Source organism: Hypanus sabinus, chromosome 3, assembly GCF_030144855.1.
Source record: "Hypanus sabinus isolate sHypSab1 chromosome 3, sHypSab1.hap1, whole genome shotgun sequence".
NCBI classification, from domain to species: Eukaryota; Metazoa; Chordata; class Chondrichthyes; order Myliobatiformes; family Dasyatidae; genus Hypanus; species Hypanus sabinus.
The window spans coordinates 189,309,077-189,329,193 of NC_082708.1; the positions used below are offsets into that span (position 1 = coordinate 189,309,077).

The 20,117-nt window shown below is 48.9% G+C and overlaps 1 protein-coding gene and 1 long non-coding RNA gene across 2 annotated transcripts in view; one reads left to right on the forward strand and one right to left on the reverse strand.

Annotated features, from left to right (window-relative positions):
- The window catches only part of LOC132391982 (uncharacterized), a 13,425-nt gene extending 11,416 nt beyond the window's left edge, over positions 1 to 2,009 (reverse strand). Inside the window, exon 1 of the long non-coding RNA XR_009511404.1 lies at positions 1,961 to 2,009. This is a non-coding gene — a long non-coding RNA (uncharacterized LOC132391982). The remainder of the gene's footprint in view (positions 1 to 1,960) is intronic.
- LOC132391980 (homeobox protein not2-like) lies at positions 164 to 8,755 on the forward strand. Its single transcript, XM_059965845.1, has 3 exons — positions 164 to 854; positions 2,990 to 3,171; positions 8,408 to 8,755. The coding sequence occupies exons 1-3, from the start codon at positions 512 to 514 to the stop codon at positions 8,660 to 8,662; spliced, it is 780 nt and encodes a 259-aa protein (XP_059821828.1). The 5' UTR covers positions 164 to 511; the 3' UTR covers positions 8,663 to 8,755.
- The last annotated feature ends 11,362 nt before the right edge of the window (positions 8,756 to 20,117 follow it).

Genomic DNA, 20,117 nt, shown 5'->3' on the forward strand with positions numbered 1-20,117 from the left:
GAGTAGTTAGGACGGGAGTGATAGGTTCCCTCATCCTGGAATTAGTTAAAAATCTAACACCTGCGTTCTGAATGAATTGAAGTTTGTCAATTGATCTGGTGTTATGTTACAATAATAAACGAATTTACTATTTGTAATTAACAGTAATAATCGGTTTACTCCGGCAGACGCACTTTCCTGGCGACTTTTGACTTTATAAGAGATAATCAGGTGATTGAAGAGACATCAAGGCTCCGGCTCCGTGCGGGTTTGTTTAATGTCAGTAAACTGCAGGTCGGACGATAGGATTTCACAGATGTCTTGACATGGACACGGTCATTATTGCGCCGGCCACACGGCCGTGTCATCCGCCAGTCAATTAATGGGACACCTCTCTCATCTCTCTGTCATCTGGTCCTTAACAAGGCGAGGGCGCCCCGGGGGGAGTCATTGGCATATCACAGATTGGAGGGGAGTATAAGGGCCCGGGGATGAAGGGTTGTACACAGAGTGGAGGACAGTGACGTTTGAAATGCAGACTCCAGTTCTAACTCTGGGTGGGCTTGTGTGCCCAGCGCCCTGCCCCTGCTCTCCTCTCCGCACGGATCACAACTCCAAACCAACCCAGCGCAAGACTTTCACCATCGACGCACTACTGTCCGCCGCCGAGATCTCGCCCTCCTCCCGGGAGAGGCAGGCGGCTCCCCTCTGCCCGCTCGGAACGTGCGTCCTGGCTACTACCGTGCCCGGGGCTAATCGGAGCCCGCCGTCTCTCTACCCGGCTCTGGTGTATCCCCGCCCGCTTCACGCCGTCTACCACGGAGCTCCTCTGCTCTACCGCCCCGGCGGCTGCGGAACGGGACAGTGCCCGCACGGTGAGTGCTCTCCGGGCGGGGGATAAAGGTGTGGTGTGCCCCCGGGGTAGAGAGTCAACTGACCGGTAAGGAGAGACCGGGCTGAAGGAACAGGGTCAGAGGGGTTCAGGAGAGACTGCGGGCGTGACACCTCGGAAGCGGTAGGAGAGTGTAGGGAAGTTCAGAATCAGGGTTATTATCACCGACATGAGGCTTATCGTGAAATATATTGATCTGCGGCAGCGGTATATTGCTATACATGATCATAAAAGTTGTAAATTACAATATGTATTATTTAAAAATTAAAATAAATAACTTTTCTCTTCTAGATTATGTATTGCATTGAACTGCTGCTGCCAAGTTAACAAATTTCACGTCACATGATAATAAACCTGATTCTGATTAGTGCAAAAAGTGACAAATATGAGTAAGGACGTGTTCGTCCATTCGGAAATCCGATGGCGAAACGGGAGAAGCTTTTCCTGACACACTGAGTGTGGGTCTTCAGGATCCTGTACCTCCTCCCTGATGGTAGCAACGAGAAGAGGCCCTGTCCTGGGTGAAATCAAAATGGTGAGGTAGGGGTCTGGCTGAACAGCGGGAGAGGGATGTAGCTGTGCCGGGGTGACTGGGGTAACTGGCGCAGTTGCTGCCCCGCGGTTCCGGGGAATGGAAGCACAAGCAGCGAGCGGCGTGCGGGAGGAAGTCGGCAGGGCAGGCGCTACCTGAGTTCCTCCAGTAACTCGTGCGTGGCTCCGGATTCCAGTATCCGGTGTCTCCAATAAAATCCGAAATCTTGGAGCAACCAGGTAAATTACCCTGGGAAGGGGAATCGAGAAATCAAGATTCAGAAGAGGGAGCGTGTCTGGCCCAAACCTGTACTGGTTTTGCTATGCCCCTGGTGCAGACTAACCTGCCCGAGTTCTCTGCTTTACAAGGCATTGGTCAGACCAAACCTGGAGAACTGTGAGAAGTTACAGACCCCTTGTCTGAGAAAGGATGTGCTGACATTGAGAGGGTCCAGAGGAGGTCCACAAGTGTAATCCCAGGAATGAAAGAGTTAACGCATGAGGAGCGCTTGACGGCCTGTACTCGGTGGAAAAGGGGCGAATCTCATTGTAACTTACCGAATATTGAAAGGCCTATTTGGAGTGGAATGTTTCCTGTGGTTCTAGACTCGCCCACTATAGGACACGGGTTCACTTAGAAGAGTAATGTCTTTAGCCGGGGGGGTGGGGGGTGGTAAGTAATTCTGTGGAATTCATTGCCACAGACGATTGTGCAGGCCAAATCGTTGGGCATATTTAAAACGGAGGTTGATAGGTTCTTCATTAGTCGGGACGCCAAAGGCTAAACAGGAGAATAGGGCTAAAAGGGGTAATAAATCAGTCACAATGGAATGGTGGACCAGACTCCACGGGCCGAATTGCCCATGGTCATGGTTTTCCATCACACAGCCAGAGAGGCGAGGGTTCGATCCCGACCTCGGGCACAGAGAGTTCGAGCGTTTTCCTGTGGCCAAGTGTGTGGGGTATTCTCCCACTCTCCCACACCCATGGGTGTTCCGGTTCCCTCCCACATCCCAAAAAAAACAAAAACGTATATCAGTTGGTTAATTAGCGGCGTAAATTGCCCCCACAGGGGTTAAGCAAGGGGTAAAATCTGAAGGGATGGGGATGGGGGCCTGTGGGAAAATTTTAAGTGCACTTTATGGACAAGTAGTCGATCTATGTAGATAAGCGAACTTATATATTTATATTTATTGTGCTTTTATTGTAGTGTTCATGTGTGTTCCTTATCGTATTGTGTGTGTGTGTTGTGCTGCCTCGGATCCGGAGTAACAATTATTTTGTTCTCCTTTGCATTTGTGTACTGAAAGTGACGTTAAACAGCCTTGAATCTTAATGCGGATTTGGTGTAAATGGGTCAGCACTGACTGGGCGGGCCCAATGGCCTGTTTCCCTGCTGTATCTCGACGGCGACTTCCAGTCAGGCGCTGAAATGTCGCTGTGGACACGATCGGTACCGGGAAGGAGGGAGGCGACTGCCCGGCTGATGCTATTTCACGGCGGGTTTACGGGAAGGGTTCCGGAGCAGGATTCAGGGTCCCGCTGCTTCCGGGATCCCGGTTCACCGTTGTTTTTGCCTCCTCTCAGAATATCCACTGCCCAAGGCGTCTTTCCCGCTCAAACCCAAAGCTGCCAAAGTCAAGCGAGCGAGGACCATCTTCACCCACGAGCAACTCGCCCGGCTGGAGAAGGAGTTCGCCCGGCAGCAGTACATGGTGGGCTCAGAGCGGTTTCTGCTGGCGTCCGCCCTTCGTCTCAACGAGTCCCAGGTAGGACCTTACACCCACCGACAGGCTCAGGATGTGCCGGGGAGCTGGTTTTCTGGGATTGGCTCATACTCCATGGGGGCTTCCAGGGGGCAAATCGTGGGAGGTTGTCAGGCCTGCCCAGTCAACCCCCAACTGGCAGGAGTCACCTGCCCCTCGCTTCCAACTCATCACCTGCAGCCTATTTAAACCCAGCTCTCATCCACAATCCCTGTTCACTCATTGAACCAGCCACCCTCAACCAGTTGCTCCAATCCTTCAGTTATTGTGTTGTCTTGTTATGTTTCATACCTGTTCCCTCTTGTTTGGTGGCCCCTTGTGGCTCGTTATTTTGCAATCTACTACTAAACCGGTCACTCATCGCTGGATTGTCCCCCAGTGTTCTTCCTTTGGGTCAAGCCTCCTCTACGTTTCCTGACAGACACTTTTATTCCAAGTGTTAGTTCCTGTTGCAATAGAGGGAGACATGGAGGTAGGGCAACTGATGCACAGCAAGCTCCCGTGAACACAAAAACAGATGCATAACGTGGTGCCAAGGTAGTACACAGGACAATACAACACAGGAGCAGGCCATTCGGCCCACTGTGTCCGTGCCATCCATTAAGCCAAATTAAACTAACCCCTTCTGCTTGCACATGTTCCATAATCCCTCCATTTCCTGCCTGCTTGCGTTCCTTCCTGTCTAAATGTTATTATCCTTGGATAGGTACATTTCAGGGGCCAGACGGGATATACCCCAGTTACTACGATGGGATTACTGTGGGAAGCAAGGAAAGAGAGACATTGACAGTGACGGGACTGCTACTGGAGGACTGGAGGGTGGAAAATGATATTTCATTATTCAAGAAAATTAATAGGAATAATTCTGGGAGTCTTACTTCAGTGGCGGGCAAACTAGTGGAGAGGGTTCATAGAGATGGGATTTGTGAGCACCTGGAAGACGATAGTCTGATGATGGATAGTCAGCACGGCTTTGCGAGGAGCTTCAGAAGCCTGGCTGAATTGTGACCTTGATGAAGGTAGAGTAGTGGATGTGGCGTCTGTGGATTTTAGTCAGGCGTTTGATAAGGTTCCCCATGGTAAGAGAATATCAGGAGGCATGGGATCCAGGGAAACCTGGCTGTGTGGATACAGAATTGGCCTGTCCACGGAAGGCAGGGGATGTTGTAGGCTGAGAGAACTCTGCCTGGAGGGGTTAAGCAGGAATGTGTTCTGGAACCCCTGCTCTTTGTGATTTTTATCAATGACTTGGACGAGAAGATGGAAGGTGGGTCAGTGACTTTGCAGAGAATATTAAGGGTGGTGGAGTTGTGGCCATTGTAGAATGATGTTCTAGGTTACTACCAGATATAAACAGGACAGGATTTCAGAGTTGAGCAGAGAAGTGGCAGATGGAGTTCAATGGAGAAAGGTGTGAACTGATTCAATTTGGAAAGTCAAACTTGAAGGCAGAGTATGGGGTAATGGCAGGATTCTTAGCAGTGTGGAGGGACACAGGGGTCTGGGGTCCTGGCAGTGTGGAGGGACAGAGGGGTCTGGGGTCCTGGCAGTGTGCAGGGACAGAGGGGTCTGAGGTCCTAGCAGTGTGGAGGGACAGAGGGGTCTGGGGTCCTGGCAGTGTGGAGGGACAGAGGGGTCTGGGGTCCTGGCAGTGTGGAGGGACGGAGGGGTCTGGGGTCCTGGCAGTGTGGAGGGACAGAGGGGTCTGGGGTCCTGGCAGTGTGGAGGGACAGAGGGGTCTGAGGTCCTGGCAGTGTGGAGGGACTGAGGGGTCTGGGGTCCTGGCAGTGTGGAGGGACAGAGGGGTCTGGGGTCCTGGCAGTGTGGAGGGACAGAGGGGTCTGGGGTCCGGGCAGTGTGGAGGGACAGAGGGGTCTGGGGTCCTGGCAGTGTGGAGGGACAGAGGGGTCTGAGGTCCTAGCAGTGTGGAGGGACAGAGGGGTCTGGGGACCTGGCAGTGTGAAGGGACAGAGGGGTCTGGGGTCCTGGCAGTGTGGAGGGACAGAGGGGTCTGGGGTCCTGGCAGTGTGGAGGGACAGAGGGGTCTGGGGTCCTGGCAGTGTGGAGGGACAGAGGGGTCTGGGGTCCTGGCAGTGTGGAGGGACAGAGGGGTCTGGGGTCCTGGCAGTGTGGAGGGACAGAGGGGTCTGGGGTCCTGGCAGTGTGGAGGGACAGAGGGGTCTGGGGTCCTGGCAGTGTGGAGGGACAGAGGGGTCTGGGGTCCTGGCAGTGTGGAGGGACAGAGGGGTCTGGGGTCCTGGCAGTGTGGAGGGACAGAGGGGTCTGGGGTCCTGGCAGTGTGGAGGGACAGAGGGGTCTGGGGTCCTGGCAGTGAGGGACAGAGGGGTCTGGGGTCCTGGCAGTGTGGAGGGACAGAGGGGTCTGGGGTCCTGGCAGTGTGGAGGGACAGAGGGGTCTGGGGTCCTGGCAGTGTGGAGGGACAGAGGGGTCTGGGGTCCTAGCAGTGTGGAGGGACAGAGGGGTCTGGGGTCCTGGCAGTGTGGAGGGACAGAGGGGTCTGGGGTCCTGGCAGTGTGGAGAGACAGAGGGGTCTGGGGTCCTGGCAGTGTGGAGGGACTGAGGGGTCTGGGGTCCTGGCAGTGTGGAGGGACAAAGGGGTCTGGGGTCCTGGCAGTGTGGATGGACAGAGGGGTCTGGGGTCCTGGCAGTGTGGAGGGACAAAGGGGTCTGGGGTCCTGGCAGTGTGGAGGGACAGAGGGGTCTGGGGTCCTGGCAGTGTGGAGGGACAGAGGGGTCTGGGGTCCTGGCAGTGTGGAGGGACAGAGGGGTCTGGGGTCCATGTTCATAGATGCAAGGTGATAACATGGATAAGGAGGCGTATGGTGTGTTGGCCTTCACTAGTTGGGGGATTGAGTTCAAGAGCTGTGAGGTCATGTTCCAGCTCTGTGAAATGCTGGGTAGACCACACTTAGAGTATTGAGCTCAGTTTTAGTCACCTGTTTTATGAGGACAGGTTGAGTGAGCCAGAGCTTTTCTCTTTAGAGTGAAGGAAGATGAGAGGCAACTTGATTGAGGAGTACGAGATGATAAGAGGCAGAGATAGAATGGACAGCTCCCCACCCCAGGGCGGCAGCGGCCAAACCAGAGAGCATTTCTTTAAGGTGACTGGAGGAAAGTTTAGGGGAGATGCCAGTGTAAGTTTTTTTTACACAGAGCATGGTGCGTGCATAGAACGCAACTCTGGGGGTGGTAGAGGAGGCAGATTCTGTACGTTCGGGGCATTTATGAACATGGATGTATGGTGAATGGAGGGGTATGGGCAGTGTACAAGGGAAGGGTTCGATTGAACATGGGGCATGTTTTCACTGTAGGTGGAAGGCTTGAACCTTGCTGTTCTGTTCTATGTTCTTACTGCTTGGCAGCACATACCAGACACCCCAAACCTCTCCTTTAAACTTTCACTCTCTCAACATAAGTGCATGTCCTCAATCATTAGGCATTTTACCTCAGGGAAAATGGCTCTCTGCTCTATCTGCATCACACAAACCACTATCAGGTCTCCCCTCAGCCTCCACCGCTCTAGAGAAAGCAACTCAGGCCTCTGGTTATAGCACACGCCCTCTAATCCAGTGTGGAGGAACAGCGGGATGAACCTCTTCATCACCCTCCACAAAGCCTCGATGTCTCCCCGCAATGAGGGGACCGAACTGTAAGCAATACTCCAGTGTGTCTAACCAACATTTTATAGAGGTGCAACATAACTTCCTGACTCTTACACTCATTTCCCCAACTGTGAAGGCAAGTGTGCCATATGCCTTTTTTACCAGCACTTTGAAGGACTCTCAAAACTCATGTTCTCGGTATTATTTATTCTTTTATTTGCACAGGTTTTCTTTTTGCTTGCTGGTTGTTTGTCAGTCTTTGTCTGTTTATGTATAGTCTTTTGGAAAATTGATGTTGTTTCTTTATTTTTCCTGTAAATGCTTGCAAAAAAAAAAGAATCTGAAGGTAATTATTACATGGTAACATATATTTAGATTAATAATAAATTTACTTCAAACTTTGAACATCCATCAGGTATCCCACAGCGACCACCACTCCAAAAGAAGCATTCTGTTTGCCCTCCCCTTCCCCTCTCCCTCTCCCCATGCTTTCTCCCTCCCTTCCCCTTGCTCTTCCTCTCCCTCTCCCATCCATCTCCCTCTTCCTCTCCCTCTCCTTCCCCCTCCTCTTCCCCCTCCCATCCCCACTCCCTCTTCTTCTCATTCTCCTTCTCCCTCACCCTCTCTATCTCCCACCCAGCTCCCTCTCCCTCTCACCCTCCTTCTCCCTTACCCTCACCCTCTCCATCTACGTCTCCCTCTCCCCCTTTCCCCTCCCTCCTCCACCACACTTTCTATCTATCTCCCTCTCCCTCAATCTGATAGGGTGAATAAGAAGGCGTATGTTGTGTTGGCTTCATTAGTTGGTAGATTGAGTTTGAGAGCCATGAGGTAATGTTGCAGCTCTATAAAACGCTGGTTAGACCACACTTATTGTGTTCAGTTCTTGTTGACAAATTGTAGGAAGGATGTGGGTGCATAGGAGATTTTCCAGGATGTTGCCTGGATTAGAGAGCATATTTTAAGTTGTGTGATCAAGGGCTTTTCTCCTTGGAGTGAAGGAAGAAGAGAGGTGACTTGATAGAGGTATACAAGATGATAAAAGGTATGGATAGAGTGGACAGCCAGAGATTTTTTTCCCAAGGAGGAAATGGCTAATATGAGGGGACATAATTTTAAGGTGATTGGAGGAAAGTATGGGGGGTAATATAAGAGGTAGATTATTTTCACACAGAGAGTGGTGAGTGCATGGAATACACTGCCAGGGTGGAGCTAGAGGCAGAAACGAGGACAGTTAAGAAACTCTTCGATAGGTTCATGTATGATAGAAAAATGGAGGCTATGTTGGGGCGAGTGGTTAGATAGAGTAGGTTAAAAGGTCAGCACAACATTGTGGGCTGAAGGGCCTGAACTGTACTGATCTCTGCTCTATTCTATATACTAACATGTTATGTTCTGGGTGGTATGTTAGCGTTACTTACAATGTCACCCTCTCACACAGTGGGAAGCCCCCAGGTTTAAACCTGCCCTGGACCATGGGAAGTAGGAATGGATCCTGTTGGTTCCTGAACTAAGCACTAATATTGACTACAAACTTGATTTGGAGCCTCTAAAGTAATCAGGATTATAAAATTCAGACTTATTTATTTTCTTTTACCCTCCCTTCCAACCCACAGGTGAAAGTCTGGTTCCAGAACCGTAGGATCAAATGGAGGAAACAGAGCCTGGAGCAGCAGCAGGCCAAGCTGGCTCGGCTGGGCACGGTGGGTACTCAGCCCAGACCCAGCTCGCCGAGCAGCGAGCCCAGCTCCAGTCCGACACCCCGGCCGCAGCACACAGACTCCCACCGGCCCAGCCCACCGAGTGTCGAAGGCAGCGGGCACCAACCAAAGCAACCTCCCTCACTAGCCATTTCACCATTAAGCCCGTAGACCTCATTTTCTAAAGCGCTGTTTATATCATAACCTGTATTGTCATAGTTTAGTGTAAATATACAAAATATAACAATGGAGTTTTAAAACCTGTCCAGGTGTGTGTGTGATGTGAATTTACTGTACATGCATGTGGTATGTGTGTACATGTACATATACATACATATATATGTGTGTGTGTGTATTTATCTCAACCGGATTGTGATGGGAGATGTATCTAATTATGAAAGTTACGTCACACCCCATTTAGCCCCATTCCCAATGGTTCAGTGAACGATGATACCGACCTTGATCTCTCACCACACTCTTCAAATGTCTCTGTGTGAAGTCACACGAGCACACTGAATGAACAGTGTTCAATATCCTCACGTTCATTCTTGGCTCTTCTGCTGCCGGAGAGGATCAGCAAAACACTTGATAGAAAAGATGGTGCAGATGCTGGAATTCTTGAGCAACACACACAAAGTGCTGGTGAAAATTGTCAGGAGGGAAATGGGACGTCAAGTTAGAACTGGTAACCTCTGAGGCACGTTTGTCCATGGTCTCCTCTGCTGTTGTGATGACGCAAAACTCAGGTTGGTGGAGCAACACTGCATATTCCAATTGGGTAGCCTCCAACCTGATGACATGACATCGAGTTAGTCGTAGAGTTATAGAAAGTACAGCACAGAAACAGGCCCTTCTGGCCATCTAGTCCGTGTCCATAAGACCATAAATTATCGGAGCAGAATTAGGCCATTTGGCCCATCGAGTCTGTCAGATCATTAAAACTGCCTACTCACATCAACCTGCATTCAGGCAATAGCCCCCCCATACCCCTGCCATCCACGTACATATCCAAATTTCTCTTCAACATTGAAATCGAGCTCACATCAACCACTTGCGCTGACAGCTCGTTCCACTCTCTCACCACCTTCTGAATGAATGTTTCCCCTTGTGCTCCCCTTAAACTTTTCACCTTTCTCCCTTAACCCATCACCTCTAGTTGTAGTCCCACCCAACCTCGGTGGAAAAAGCCTGATTAAATTTATTCTATCTCTGCCTCTCGTAATTGTAAACCTCTATCAAATCTCCCTTCAATCATCTACATTACAAGGAATAAAGTCCTAAGCTAATTAATCTTTCCTTATAATTCAGTTCCTCCAGTCCCAGCAACATCCTTGTAAATTTTCTCCCTAGTCTTTCAACCTTATTTACATCTTTCCTGTAAGCAGGTGATCAAAACTGCACACAATACTCCTAACTAGGCCTCACTGATATCTTATACAGCAGATTTCTCTAATTTCTTCCCCCTCCCTCTTCTCTCTTTTTCCATCCCCATTCTGGTTCCTCTCTCACCCTTTCTCCTCTCCTCACCTGCCTATCACCCTACTCTTTCCTTTCTTCCATCGTCCACTCTCCTCTCTTCTCCTTCTTCTCCAGACCTTTCCTTTCCCACCAATCACCTCCCAGTTTCTCAATTGTCACCCCTCTCCCACCCACCTGGCTTTGCCTATCACCTTCTAGCTTGTACTGCTCCCCTCCCCCACCTTCTTACTCTGGCATGTTGGCCTGAAAAAATGTCAGCTGTTTACTCATTTCCATAGAGGCTGCCTGACCTGCTGAGTTCCTCCAGCATCTAGGAATGTGAGAACATAAAAAATAGGAGCAGGAGTCGGCCATCTGGCCCGTTGGCCCTGCTCATCCATTCAATAAGACCATGGCTGATCTGGCCATGGACTCATCTCCACCTACCTGCCTTTTCCCCATAATCCTTAATTCCCCTACTATGCAAAAATCTATCCAACCTTGTCTTAGGTATATTTACACTGCCTCTTGGGCAGAGAATTCCACAGATAGTATTGTGTGTGCTGTTCATCATCTTAACCCTTTAAACCTTCATCTTGTTTGCTCTGAGGAGGGAACTTGCCTTTTCCAACCTCCCCATGTGATAGACGCCCATCCTCTCACACCTCCATTGCTCCCTCACCAAGGACAGCACATCTTCCTAAAGTGCCTCACCCACAACTACGACAGCCCTCCAGTTGAAACCACAGCGATGTCGATATTCATTCCCCAGCACCCTCCACCGTCAGGGAGTCATACCGATCCAGTCGCACCTTCATATGGAATTACAGAACAGCGGCACCTGGGGATAAAGGTACATGGAAGGTGGCACCATAGGTAGATAGGGTGGTGAAGAATGCAACTGGCACAATGGCCTGCATAAATCTGAGTGCTGGCGTCAAGGTGTCACATTACCACAGTACAAGACGTTGGTGAGACCACACTTGGAGTTTGTGTGCAGTTCTGATCACCCTTTGTTTGGAAGGGTGACCTTAATCTGGCAAAGAAAAATAGAAAGCCTACAGCACAATGCAGGCCCTTCAGCCCACAATGCTGTGCCGAACATGTACTTACTTAGAAGGTGCAGAAAAGACTTGATGTTGTTTCCGGGACTGGCAGGTCTGAGTGCTAAGGAGAGGCTGGACAGGCTAGGACTGTTTCCCCTGGAGTGAAGGAGGCTGAGGGGTGATCTTATAGAGGCTTATAAAATCATGAGGGCCAGAGATAAGGTGCATGGTCAACATCTTTTTTCTAGGGAAGTTATAGAGCACTTCAGCACAGAAACTGCCTATTTAGTCCATGCTAACCTGGTCTTCTGCCGAGCTGGTCTTATACTCCCATAGACACACACCGGGACCATAGACATCCAAACCCTTCCTACCAATGTACTAGTCCAAACTTATCTTAAGTGTTGAAATCAACCCCCCACCTACCACTTCTGCCAGCAGCTCTCTCCACACTTGTACTACCCTCTGGATGAATAAGATCCCCCTCTGATTCTGCTTAAACTTTTCACCTTTCATCCTTAACTCATGACCTCTAGTTCTAGACTCACCCAGCCCCAGGGAAGCCTGCTTGCATTTACTCTATCCATACCCCTCATAATCCTTCTGTGCCCTAGTCTATTCAACCTTTCCCTGTAACTCAGGTCCTCAAGTCCAGGCAACGTCCTTGTAAATTTTCTCTGTACTCTTTCAATCTTATTGGTCTCTTTCCTGTCGGTAGGTGACCAGAAGTGCACACAATACTCCAAATCAGGCCTCGCCATTGTCTTATACAACTTCAACATAACATCCCATCACCTGTACTCAATACTTTTAATTTATGAAGGCCAATGTGACAGGAGTTTCCTTTATGACCCTACCTACCTACCTGTGATGCCCCATGCAATGAATTTTGACCTGTATGCCCAGATCCCTTTGTCCTAAATCCTGCAGAACAACTTTTCCATACAGAGTGTGGTGGGTGTGTGGAACAGGCTGTTTGAAGAAGTGGTTGAGGCAGGTATATTGACAACATTTTAAAGACATTTGGACAGGTAGATGGATAGGAAAGGTTTAGAGGGGTATGGGCCAAAGGCTCATAAAAGATAATACTGAGAACTTGCTTTGAAGACAAACTGTGCAAATGCAGTAACAGATAATAAATAAATAGATAGATAGATACAGAGGTTCTGTATCGAGATCACTTCTTTTTACGTTATATGTTAATTATTTGGATAATAGAATTGATGGGTTTGTTGCAAAGTTGGTAGCCGATATGAAGATAGGTGGAGGGGCAGGTAGTTTTGAGGAAGTAGAGAGGCTACAGAAGGGCTTAGACAGATTAGGAGAATGGGCAAAGAAATGCCAGATGGAATACAGTGTCGGGAAGTGTATGGTCATGCACTTTGGTAGAATAAACGAAAGGGTTGACTATTTTCTAAATGGAGAGAAAATACAAAAATCTGAGGTGCAAGGGGACTTGTGAGTCCTTGTGCAGGATTCCCAAAAGGTTAATTTGCAGATTGAGTCTAAGAAAGGGTCTGTCGACATCGGAGAGGGTTCATGAGAATTATTCTGGAAATGAAAAGGTTACCATATAAAAACAGATTGATGGCTGTGGGTCTGTACTTACTGGAAATCAGAAGAATGGTGAGGGGGGGGGGGGTACATTTATTCCGAACGGAGAAGAGGAAGTACCAGTATTTATTTAGCCAGAGGGTGGTGAATCTGTGGAATTCATTGCCAGGTGTGGAGGCCAAGTCACTGGGTATATTTCAGGCAGAGGTTGACAGATTCTTGATTAATCAGGGCATGAAGGGATAAGGGGTGAAGGCAGGAGACTGGGGATGAAAGGAAAATGGATCAGCCATGATGGAATGATGGAGCAGATCCAGTTGGTTAAATGGCCTAATTCTGCTCCTATACCTTATGGTCTTATAATACTGAGAACCATGAGTTGTAGATTCCTTGAATTAAATCTGAGGATTGTGGATGCAGGTCAGAGTTGAGGTGATTGAAGTTATCCATGCTGATTCAGGAACCTGAGGTTGAAAGGTAATAACTGTTCCAGGTAGTGTGGGACCTAAGGCTCCTGTACCTCCTGCCTGATGGTAGTAGCAAGACAATATGCCTGTAGGAAAGTAAATCTCAGGGTAGCTTATGGTGACTTTCAGAATAAATTTACTTTGACTTTATCTCTGACTTTAACTTGGCCAGCCTAGAGCAGATGGGCTGAAGGGCCTGTTTCTGTGCTGTATAACTACTTGACTCTAAGCCTCTGGTGGTCCCTGCTGCTTGATCCTGCCATGGTCCTCCCTCTGACTCTCCTGACGACTTTTATTCAAGACATAAGATTTCAAGATATAACTTTCAAGGTTGTGCATTGTCAGTCTTCAGTTCACGAGTGTAAAGGAGAAAAAATTAATTGTTTCTTCCAATAAAAAACACAAGCATAAAGAACACAATAAAAACAAAAAGAAACACATTAAAGATAAGCTGGACTTTGCACGTTGAAACTCACATCAAACAGACATGCAAAGAGAGAGCTTCCTGACAAGCTGCATCACAGCTCGGTACAGAAACCGCACTGTGGAGGACAGGGCTGCTCTGTGATGGGTAGTCTGACCTCCTAGTGCATCTCTGACACCAGCCCACCCTCAAGGACATACATCGAGAAAGGAGCCGGGAAAGAGCCACTAAAATCCTGAAGGATCCCACCCACCCTGCTCATGGACTGGTTGTCCTACTCCCATCAGGGAGGAGGTTACGTAGCATCCATGGTCCACCAGACTCAAAAAACAGTTACTTTCCGCAAGCAGTAAAGCTGATCAGCACCCCCACCTCACCGCTACTTTATCATTTCCTGTCAGTTACCTTATGTACAGTCTCAAATCATTTGATGGACACACAGTCAATCTATGTATAGAGGCTATCTATGGATTTAAATTTATGTTTTTTTTATTATTGTTGTGTGTTTTTCTGTATCTGATTGGAGAGCAATAATTTTGTCCCCCTTTACACTGTGTCCTGGAAATGACATCAAACAATCTTGAATCTTGAATTTTGAAGTATCAAAGTGATCCTACGAATCATGATGTTATATGCATGATTTTTATTTACAGAGACAGATTGGATATTCATAAAATGATGTGCTTGGGTGTGGAGGGGTGGGTTAGCAGGCGGGGGTGTCGATCAGCCCTGCTGCTTGGGGAAAGTGACTGTTTTTGAGTCTGTGGTCCCGGAGTGGATGCTGTGTAAACTCCATGAGCGGGGTGGGCATCTTCAATTTGAGTTTGATGCTGGTTCATTACAGAGTCAGGGAGGTGGAGGAGACAAAGATCGTGAATATTCATCTCAGCCCCTTGCTGACAGGCCACCATCAAATGACCCCCCACCTCACCTGACCAGTTTGTATTTACAAAGGGTGCAATAAACAACTGCTGAGATGATTTCTCCATGGAGACCAGCAGCTGGCCTACTGCCTTGGAGGCTGCACAGACAACAACAGAAACCTGAGCCTTCTGTTACACGAGGCCATTCATCCATCCTGCATGCACCAGAACCCACGGGGTTGGCTCTCCTTTCTGGCTGCTGTTTCAGACCCTGGATGGTAATCCATGTAATCAAATGTAAAGGGACTGCACACAGCTAATGGCAGAACCCTTAGTAGCATTGACCTCTTACATCTACCTTGTAAATAATTAGCTGGGCCTTGGTTCGGTGTCTCACCCCTCTGCAGCTCTTTCTCAACACTGTCTGTGGGATTCTTCAATGTAAGGTGTGGGTCCCATGTCTTCTACATGGACTCTGAATCCACAATTGTCTGAGTAGTGTAGAAGAGGTGGCTGTGTACAAAGCCAAGCAGAGAGTCCTCAAAGAAGCAAATTGGACAAGAGGTAGATAACACTGGAGAGTCAGCGTTTCATTATAAAGCCCTTGACAATAATCTCCTCAAACCCATCCAGCAAACACACACACACACACACACACACACACACACACACACACACACACACACACACACACACACACACACACACACACACACACACACACACACACACACAGAGTTTCCACCTGACTTGACCTGAATGTGTGCTGACTGTTTCTCACCCCCTGACTTGTTCCGCGATGATGAGCTATGACTCCTCTCTGTAAAGTGGATTATTTAGTCTGGACTGCAAACAGCCTGGGATTTTTCAAGTTCCCTCCTGTCTGAAGGCAGCTCTGAAACATACCCAGCTCAAAGAGGATCTGGGAAATAATCAGTATTTTTGTCAAACAGAAGTGTCTTTTTCGATGTTGTGCAGAACTTACGGTGCAAAAACGCTTCCCTCTGAAGGTAGCTGCACAGGTTGACAGGGCAAAAAGGCATACGACAAGCTGACCTTTATCAGTCTATATACTGAGTTCAAAGGTCAAGACTCAGAATCAGTTTTAATAATCTGGCAAAGATTGTGAAATTTGTTGTTATGCTGCAGCATAATAAAATCTATAAATTACAATATGAAATATATATATATAATTTAATTAAACAAAGTACAAAAAAGAAGGAAGAAAGGGTGAGAGAGTGTTCACTGTCCATTCAGAAATCTGATGGCGGACGGGAAGAAGCTGTTCCTGAAATGTTGAGTATGTGTCTTCAGGCTCCTCTACCTCACCATTATTAGTAGCAATGAAGAGGGGGTCCATAACAACGGATGCCACCTTTTTGAGGTAAGGAAGTTACACTGCAGCTTTATAAATCTTTGATTCAGCTTAATTTGAAGAATTGCATTCAATTCAGGTTGTCCATTATACCTGTCTTCCTGGGATTCACCAGTTCACGTTTCCCATCCCCAGCCCACCAGCGATTTGGCTCTACAGTGTCTCAGTAGAATGATGTTTAGTGTAATGCTATTTTACAGCATCAGCAACCCAGCTTCAGTTCTGCTGATTGTAAAGAGTCTGTAATTTCTCCCGGTGACATGTGAGTTTCCTCCCACATTCCGAAGACAGGCTGGACCAGGACAACATCCCGTGCACCATCAATCTATGGGCCACACTACACAGGGACTTGGGCTAGATCGGTTTTGGTAACTCTTTCTGCCATCATAACTACAGCATATGCGTGTTGTGTGGCTGCTGGTTGTGTTTTATACCTTGGCCTTAGATGAATGCTGTTTTATTTGGCCGTATGTTTGAATGACACTTAAACTTGAAAACTATCGAATGCAGTGGTCCTGCTCCTCTATGCATGAGGAATGGATTGAATCCGTTGCATTGGCCCCACTTTTCCCTTAAAGACATATTGACGAAAGCCAAGTGGAAATGTTCCTGCTCTCCCTTTTACACTTTTTCGCAGACTCTCTCCCCAGCCAGTACTGAGCACAAAGTCACCACACCGACACACTCACCACAAACAGGATTAGACAGAGATTGTTGAGGATTAGCATCCAACTAATTGAGAATCACTGCTATCTCAGAATCAGAAATTCCCTCTAATTGGCATGCAATTGTCACTACACATGATTGACCCAGATTCACCTTAGGCATTTGGCTCTTTCTGCCAGGTCATTGGGAGTGTGTACATGGGAGAGAATGGGAAGGGGTTGGGTCCATTGGGAGTGTGTACATGGGAGAGAATGGGAAGGGGTTGGGTCCATTGGGAGTGTGGACAGTGGGAGTGAATGGGAAGGGGTTGGGTCCATTGGGAATGTGGACAGTGGGAGTGAATGGGAAGGGGTTGGGTCCATTGGAAGTGTGGACAGTGGGAGTGAATGGGAAGTGTGGACATGGGAGTGAATGGGAAAGGGTTGGGTCCATTGGAAGTGTGGACATGGGAGTGAATGGGAAGGGGTTGGGTCCATTGGAAGTGTGGACAGTGGGAGTGAATGGGAAGGGGTTGGGTCCATTGGGAATGTGGACAGTGGGAGTGAATGGGAAGGGGTTGGGTCCATTGGAAGTGTGGACAGTGGGAGTGAATGGGAAGGGGTTGGGTCCATTGGGAATGTGGACAGTGGGAGTGAATGGGAAAGGGTTGGGTCCATTGGGAGTGTGAACAGTGGGAGTGAATGGGAAGGGGTTGGGTCCATTGGGAGTGTGTACATGGGAGTGAATGGGAAGGGGTTGGGTCCATTGGGAGTGTGAACAGTGGGAGTGAATGGGAAGGGGTTGGGTCCATTGGGAGTGTGTACATGGGAGTGAATGGGAAGGGGTTGGGTCCATTGGGAGTGTGAACAGTGGGAGTGAATGGGAAGGGGATGGGTCCATTGGGAGTGTGTACATGGGAGTGAATGGGAAGGGGTTGGGTCCATTGGGAGTGTGGACGGTGGGAGCGAAAGGGAAGGGGTTGGGTCCATTGGGAGTGTGGACAGTGGGAGTGAATGGGAAGGGGTTGGGTCCATTGGGAGTGTGTACATGGGAGTGAATGGGAAGGGGTTGGGTCCATTGGGAGTGTGAACAGTGGGAGTGAATGGGAAGGGGATGGGTCCATTGGGAGTGTGTACATGGGAGTGAATGGGAAGGGGTTGGGTCCATTGGGAGTGTGGACGGTGGGAGCGAAAGGGAAGGGGTTGGGTCCATTGGGAGTGTGGACAGTGGGAGTGAATGGGAAGGGGTTGGGTCCATTGGGAGTGTGGACAGTGGGAGTGAATGGGAAGGGGTTGGGTTCATTGGGAGTGTGGACAGTGGGAGTGAATGGGAAGTGTGGACATGGGAGTGAATGGGAAAGGGTTGGGTCCATTGGAAGTGTGGACATGGGAGTGAATGGGAAGGGGTTGGGTCCATTGGAAGTGTGGACATGGCAGTGAATGGGAAGGGGTTGGGTCCATTGGGAGTGTGGACATGGGAGTGAATGGGAAGGGGTTGGGTCCATTGGGAGTGTGGACATGGGAGTGAATGGGAAGGGGTTGGGTCCATTGGGAGTGTGGACATGGGAGTGAATGGGAAAGGGTTGGGTCCATTGGGAGTGTGTACATGGGAGTGAATGGGAAGGGGTTGGGTCCATTGGGAGTGTGAACAGTGGGAGTGAATGGGAAGGGGTTGGGTCCATTGGGAGTGTGTACATGGGAGTGAATGGGAAGGGGTTGGGTCCATTGGGAGTGTGAACAGTGGGAGTGAATGGGAAGGGGTTGGGTCCATTGGGAGTGTGTACATGGGAGTGAATGGGAAGGGGTTGGGTCCATTGGGAGTGTGAACAGTGGGAGTGAATGGGAAGGGGTTGGGTCCATTGGGAGTGTGTACATGGGAGTGAATGGGAAGGGGTTGGGTCCATTGGGAGTGTGGACGGTGGGAGCGAAAGGGAAGGGGTTGGGTCCATTGGAAGTGTGGACATGGGAGTGAATGGGAAGGGGTTGGGTTCATTGGGAGTGTGGACAGTGGGAGTGAATGGGAAGGGGTTGGGTCCATTGGGAGTGTGGACAGTGGGAGTGAATGGGAAGGAGTTTGGGTCCATTGGGAGTGTGGACAGTGGGACTGAAAGGGAAGGGGTTGGGTCGATTGGGAGTGTGTACATGGGAGTGAATGGGAAGGGTTTGGGTCCATTGGGAGTGTGGACAGTGGGAGTGAATGGGAAGGGTTTGGGTCCATTGGGAGTGTGGACAGTGGGAGTGAGTGGTTACACAGAGGACGTGTAACCTCTGCACATATGATGCCGGAGGTCAGATCAAACTGGGGTTTCTGGAGGCAAAAGCAGCGAGACTACCCACTGCACCATTCTCCAACCCAAGATTCTCTATTGGACAACAGAGTAGCCTGGGAGAGCAGCGTCATTCTGTACATACCACCCACTGTGTGCCAGGTGTAGAGTGTGAGACTCCTGCTTCTAGTTATCAACATTTTGTGTTAAGCAGGGAAGGAGATAACTTGGACAAGAGGAGCTAAAAATATCGTTCAAAGTTCAAAGTATTATCAACGTACATATGTCACCATACAGAACCCTGAGATTCATTTTCTTGTGGGCATACTCAATAAATCCATAATAGAATTAATGAAGGAGCATGCAAGTTTCTACATTGAACATATACACTAGAGAATATACTCTACTGGGCATTGATGCAAGTTACGCATTTCACTGCGAGTTCCGATGTTTCGATGTACGTGTGACAAATAAAGCTAATTTTTAAGATGATAGATAGAGTGGACAGCCAGAGACTTTTCCCCAGGGGCAGAAATGGCTAATACAAAAGGGGCATAAATTTTACTGTGATTTGAAGAAATTATAAGGGGGTTATCAGAGGTAGGCTTTTTACACAGAGTGGTAGGTGTGCAGAGACTTCTGCTATGGCTGGTGGTAAAGGCAGATTTATTAAGGGCAATTAAAGGACTCTTAGATAGGCACATGGATGATAGAAAAATGGATGGTTATGTGGGAGGGGACAGTAGGTCCAACACTGTGGTCTAAATGGCCTTTACTGTGCTGTTCTACCTTCTACGTTCCAAAAAAACTGTCCTCAGTCAAACCGTGAACTAAATGCTCAGAGTGGGGATGGTTTGGGTTGGTGCTGGGTTTTAATGGGATTACATGGACACATGGACTGGAGATCCACTGATCCAACAACTGGTCCGACTGCACCTTGTGAAACAGACCGGTGACTGGAGTCAGTCACCCAGCGCTCCTTCAGATCCGACAACGTCCAGTCAAATCCGTGTCATTCTCCTCCCCACCCCCACCCCACCACTTCACTTCACTCACACCGAAAAGGGAGAGCAAGCCAGGCTTTCTGCCAGTAAGCTTGGATCCACATAACAGGCTTGGGATGTGCATTCGCTTATCCGAAAGCTCCAGAGACTGGAGGTGGGGTGGCGAGGGCGAGAGAGAGAGTGTGTGTGTGAGAGAGAGAGGGGGATGGATGGTTGGGAAGGGAGAAAGAGGGGGAAAGGTGAGAAGGTGAGACAGCGAGAGTGGGATATTCAGTATATAGGGAGTGGGAAAGTGAGATAGAAAGGGGAGGGCGTGACAGAGGGGGATATGTATAGGGAGAGGGAGGGGGGGGGAAGAAAGAAAAAGAGTGAAAGAATGAGAGGAGAATATTCTGTATATAGACAGTAAGGGGCAAGGGGGGAGGAAGAGACAGAGAGATGGGGGGGAATATATAGGGAGAGAAAGGAGGAGAGAGAAGGAAATAGAGAAAAAGGGAAAGAAGCAAAGGGGGAGAGAGATGAGA

Coding starts and splice junctions, on each gene's coding strand:
- LOC132391980 (XM_059965845.1), top strand. CDS start 512: ATGCAGACTCCAGTTCTAACTCTGGGTGGGCTTGTGTGCCCAGCGCCC. Junction 855..2,989: donor AACGGGACAGTGCCCGCACG/GTGAGTGCTCTC, acceptor GCCTCCTCTCAG/AATATCCACTGCCCAAGGCG. Junction 3,172..8,407: donor TTCGTCTCAACGAGTCCCAG/GTAGGACCTTAC, acceptor TCCAACCCACAG/GTGAAAGTCTGGTTCCAGAA.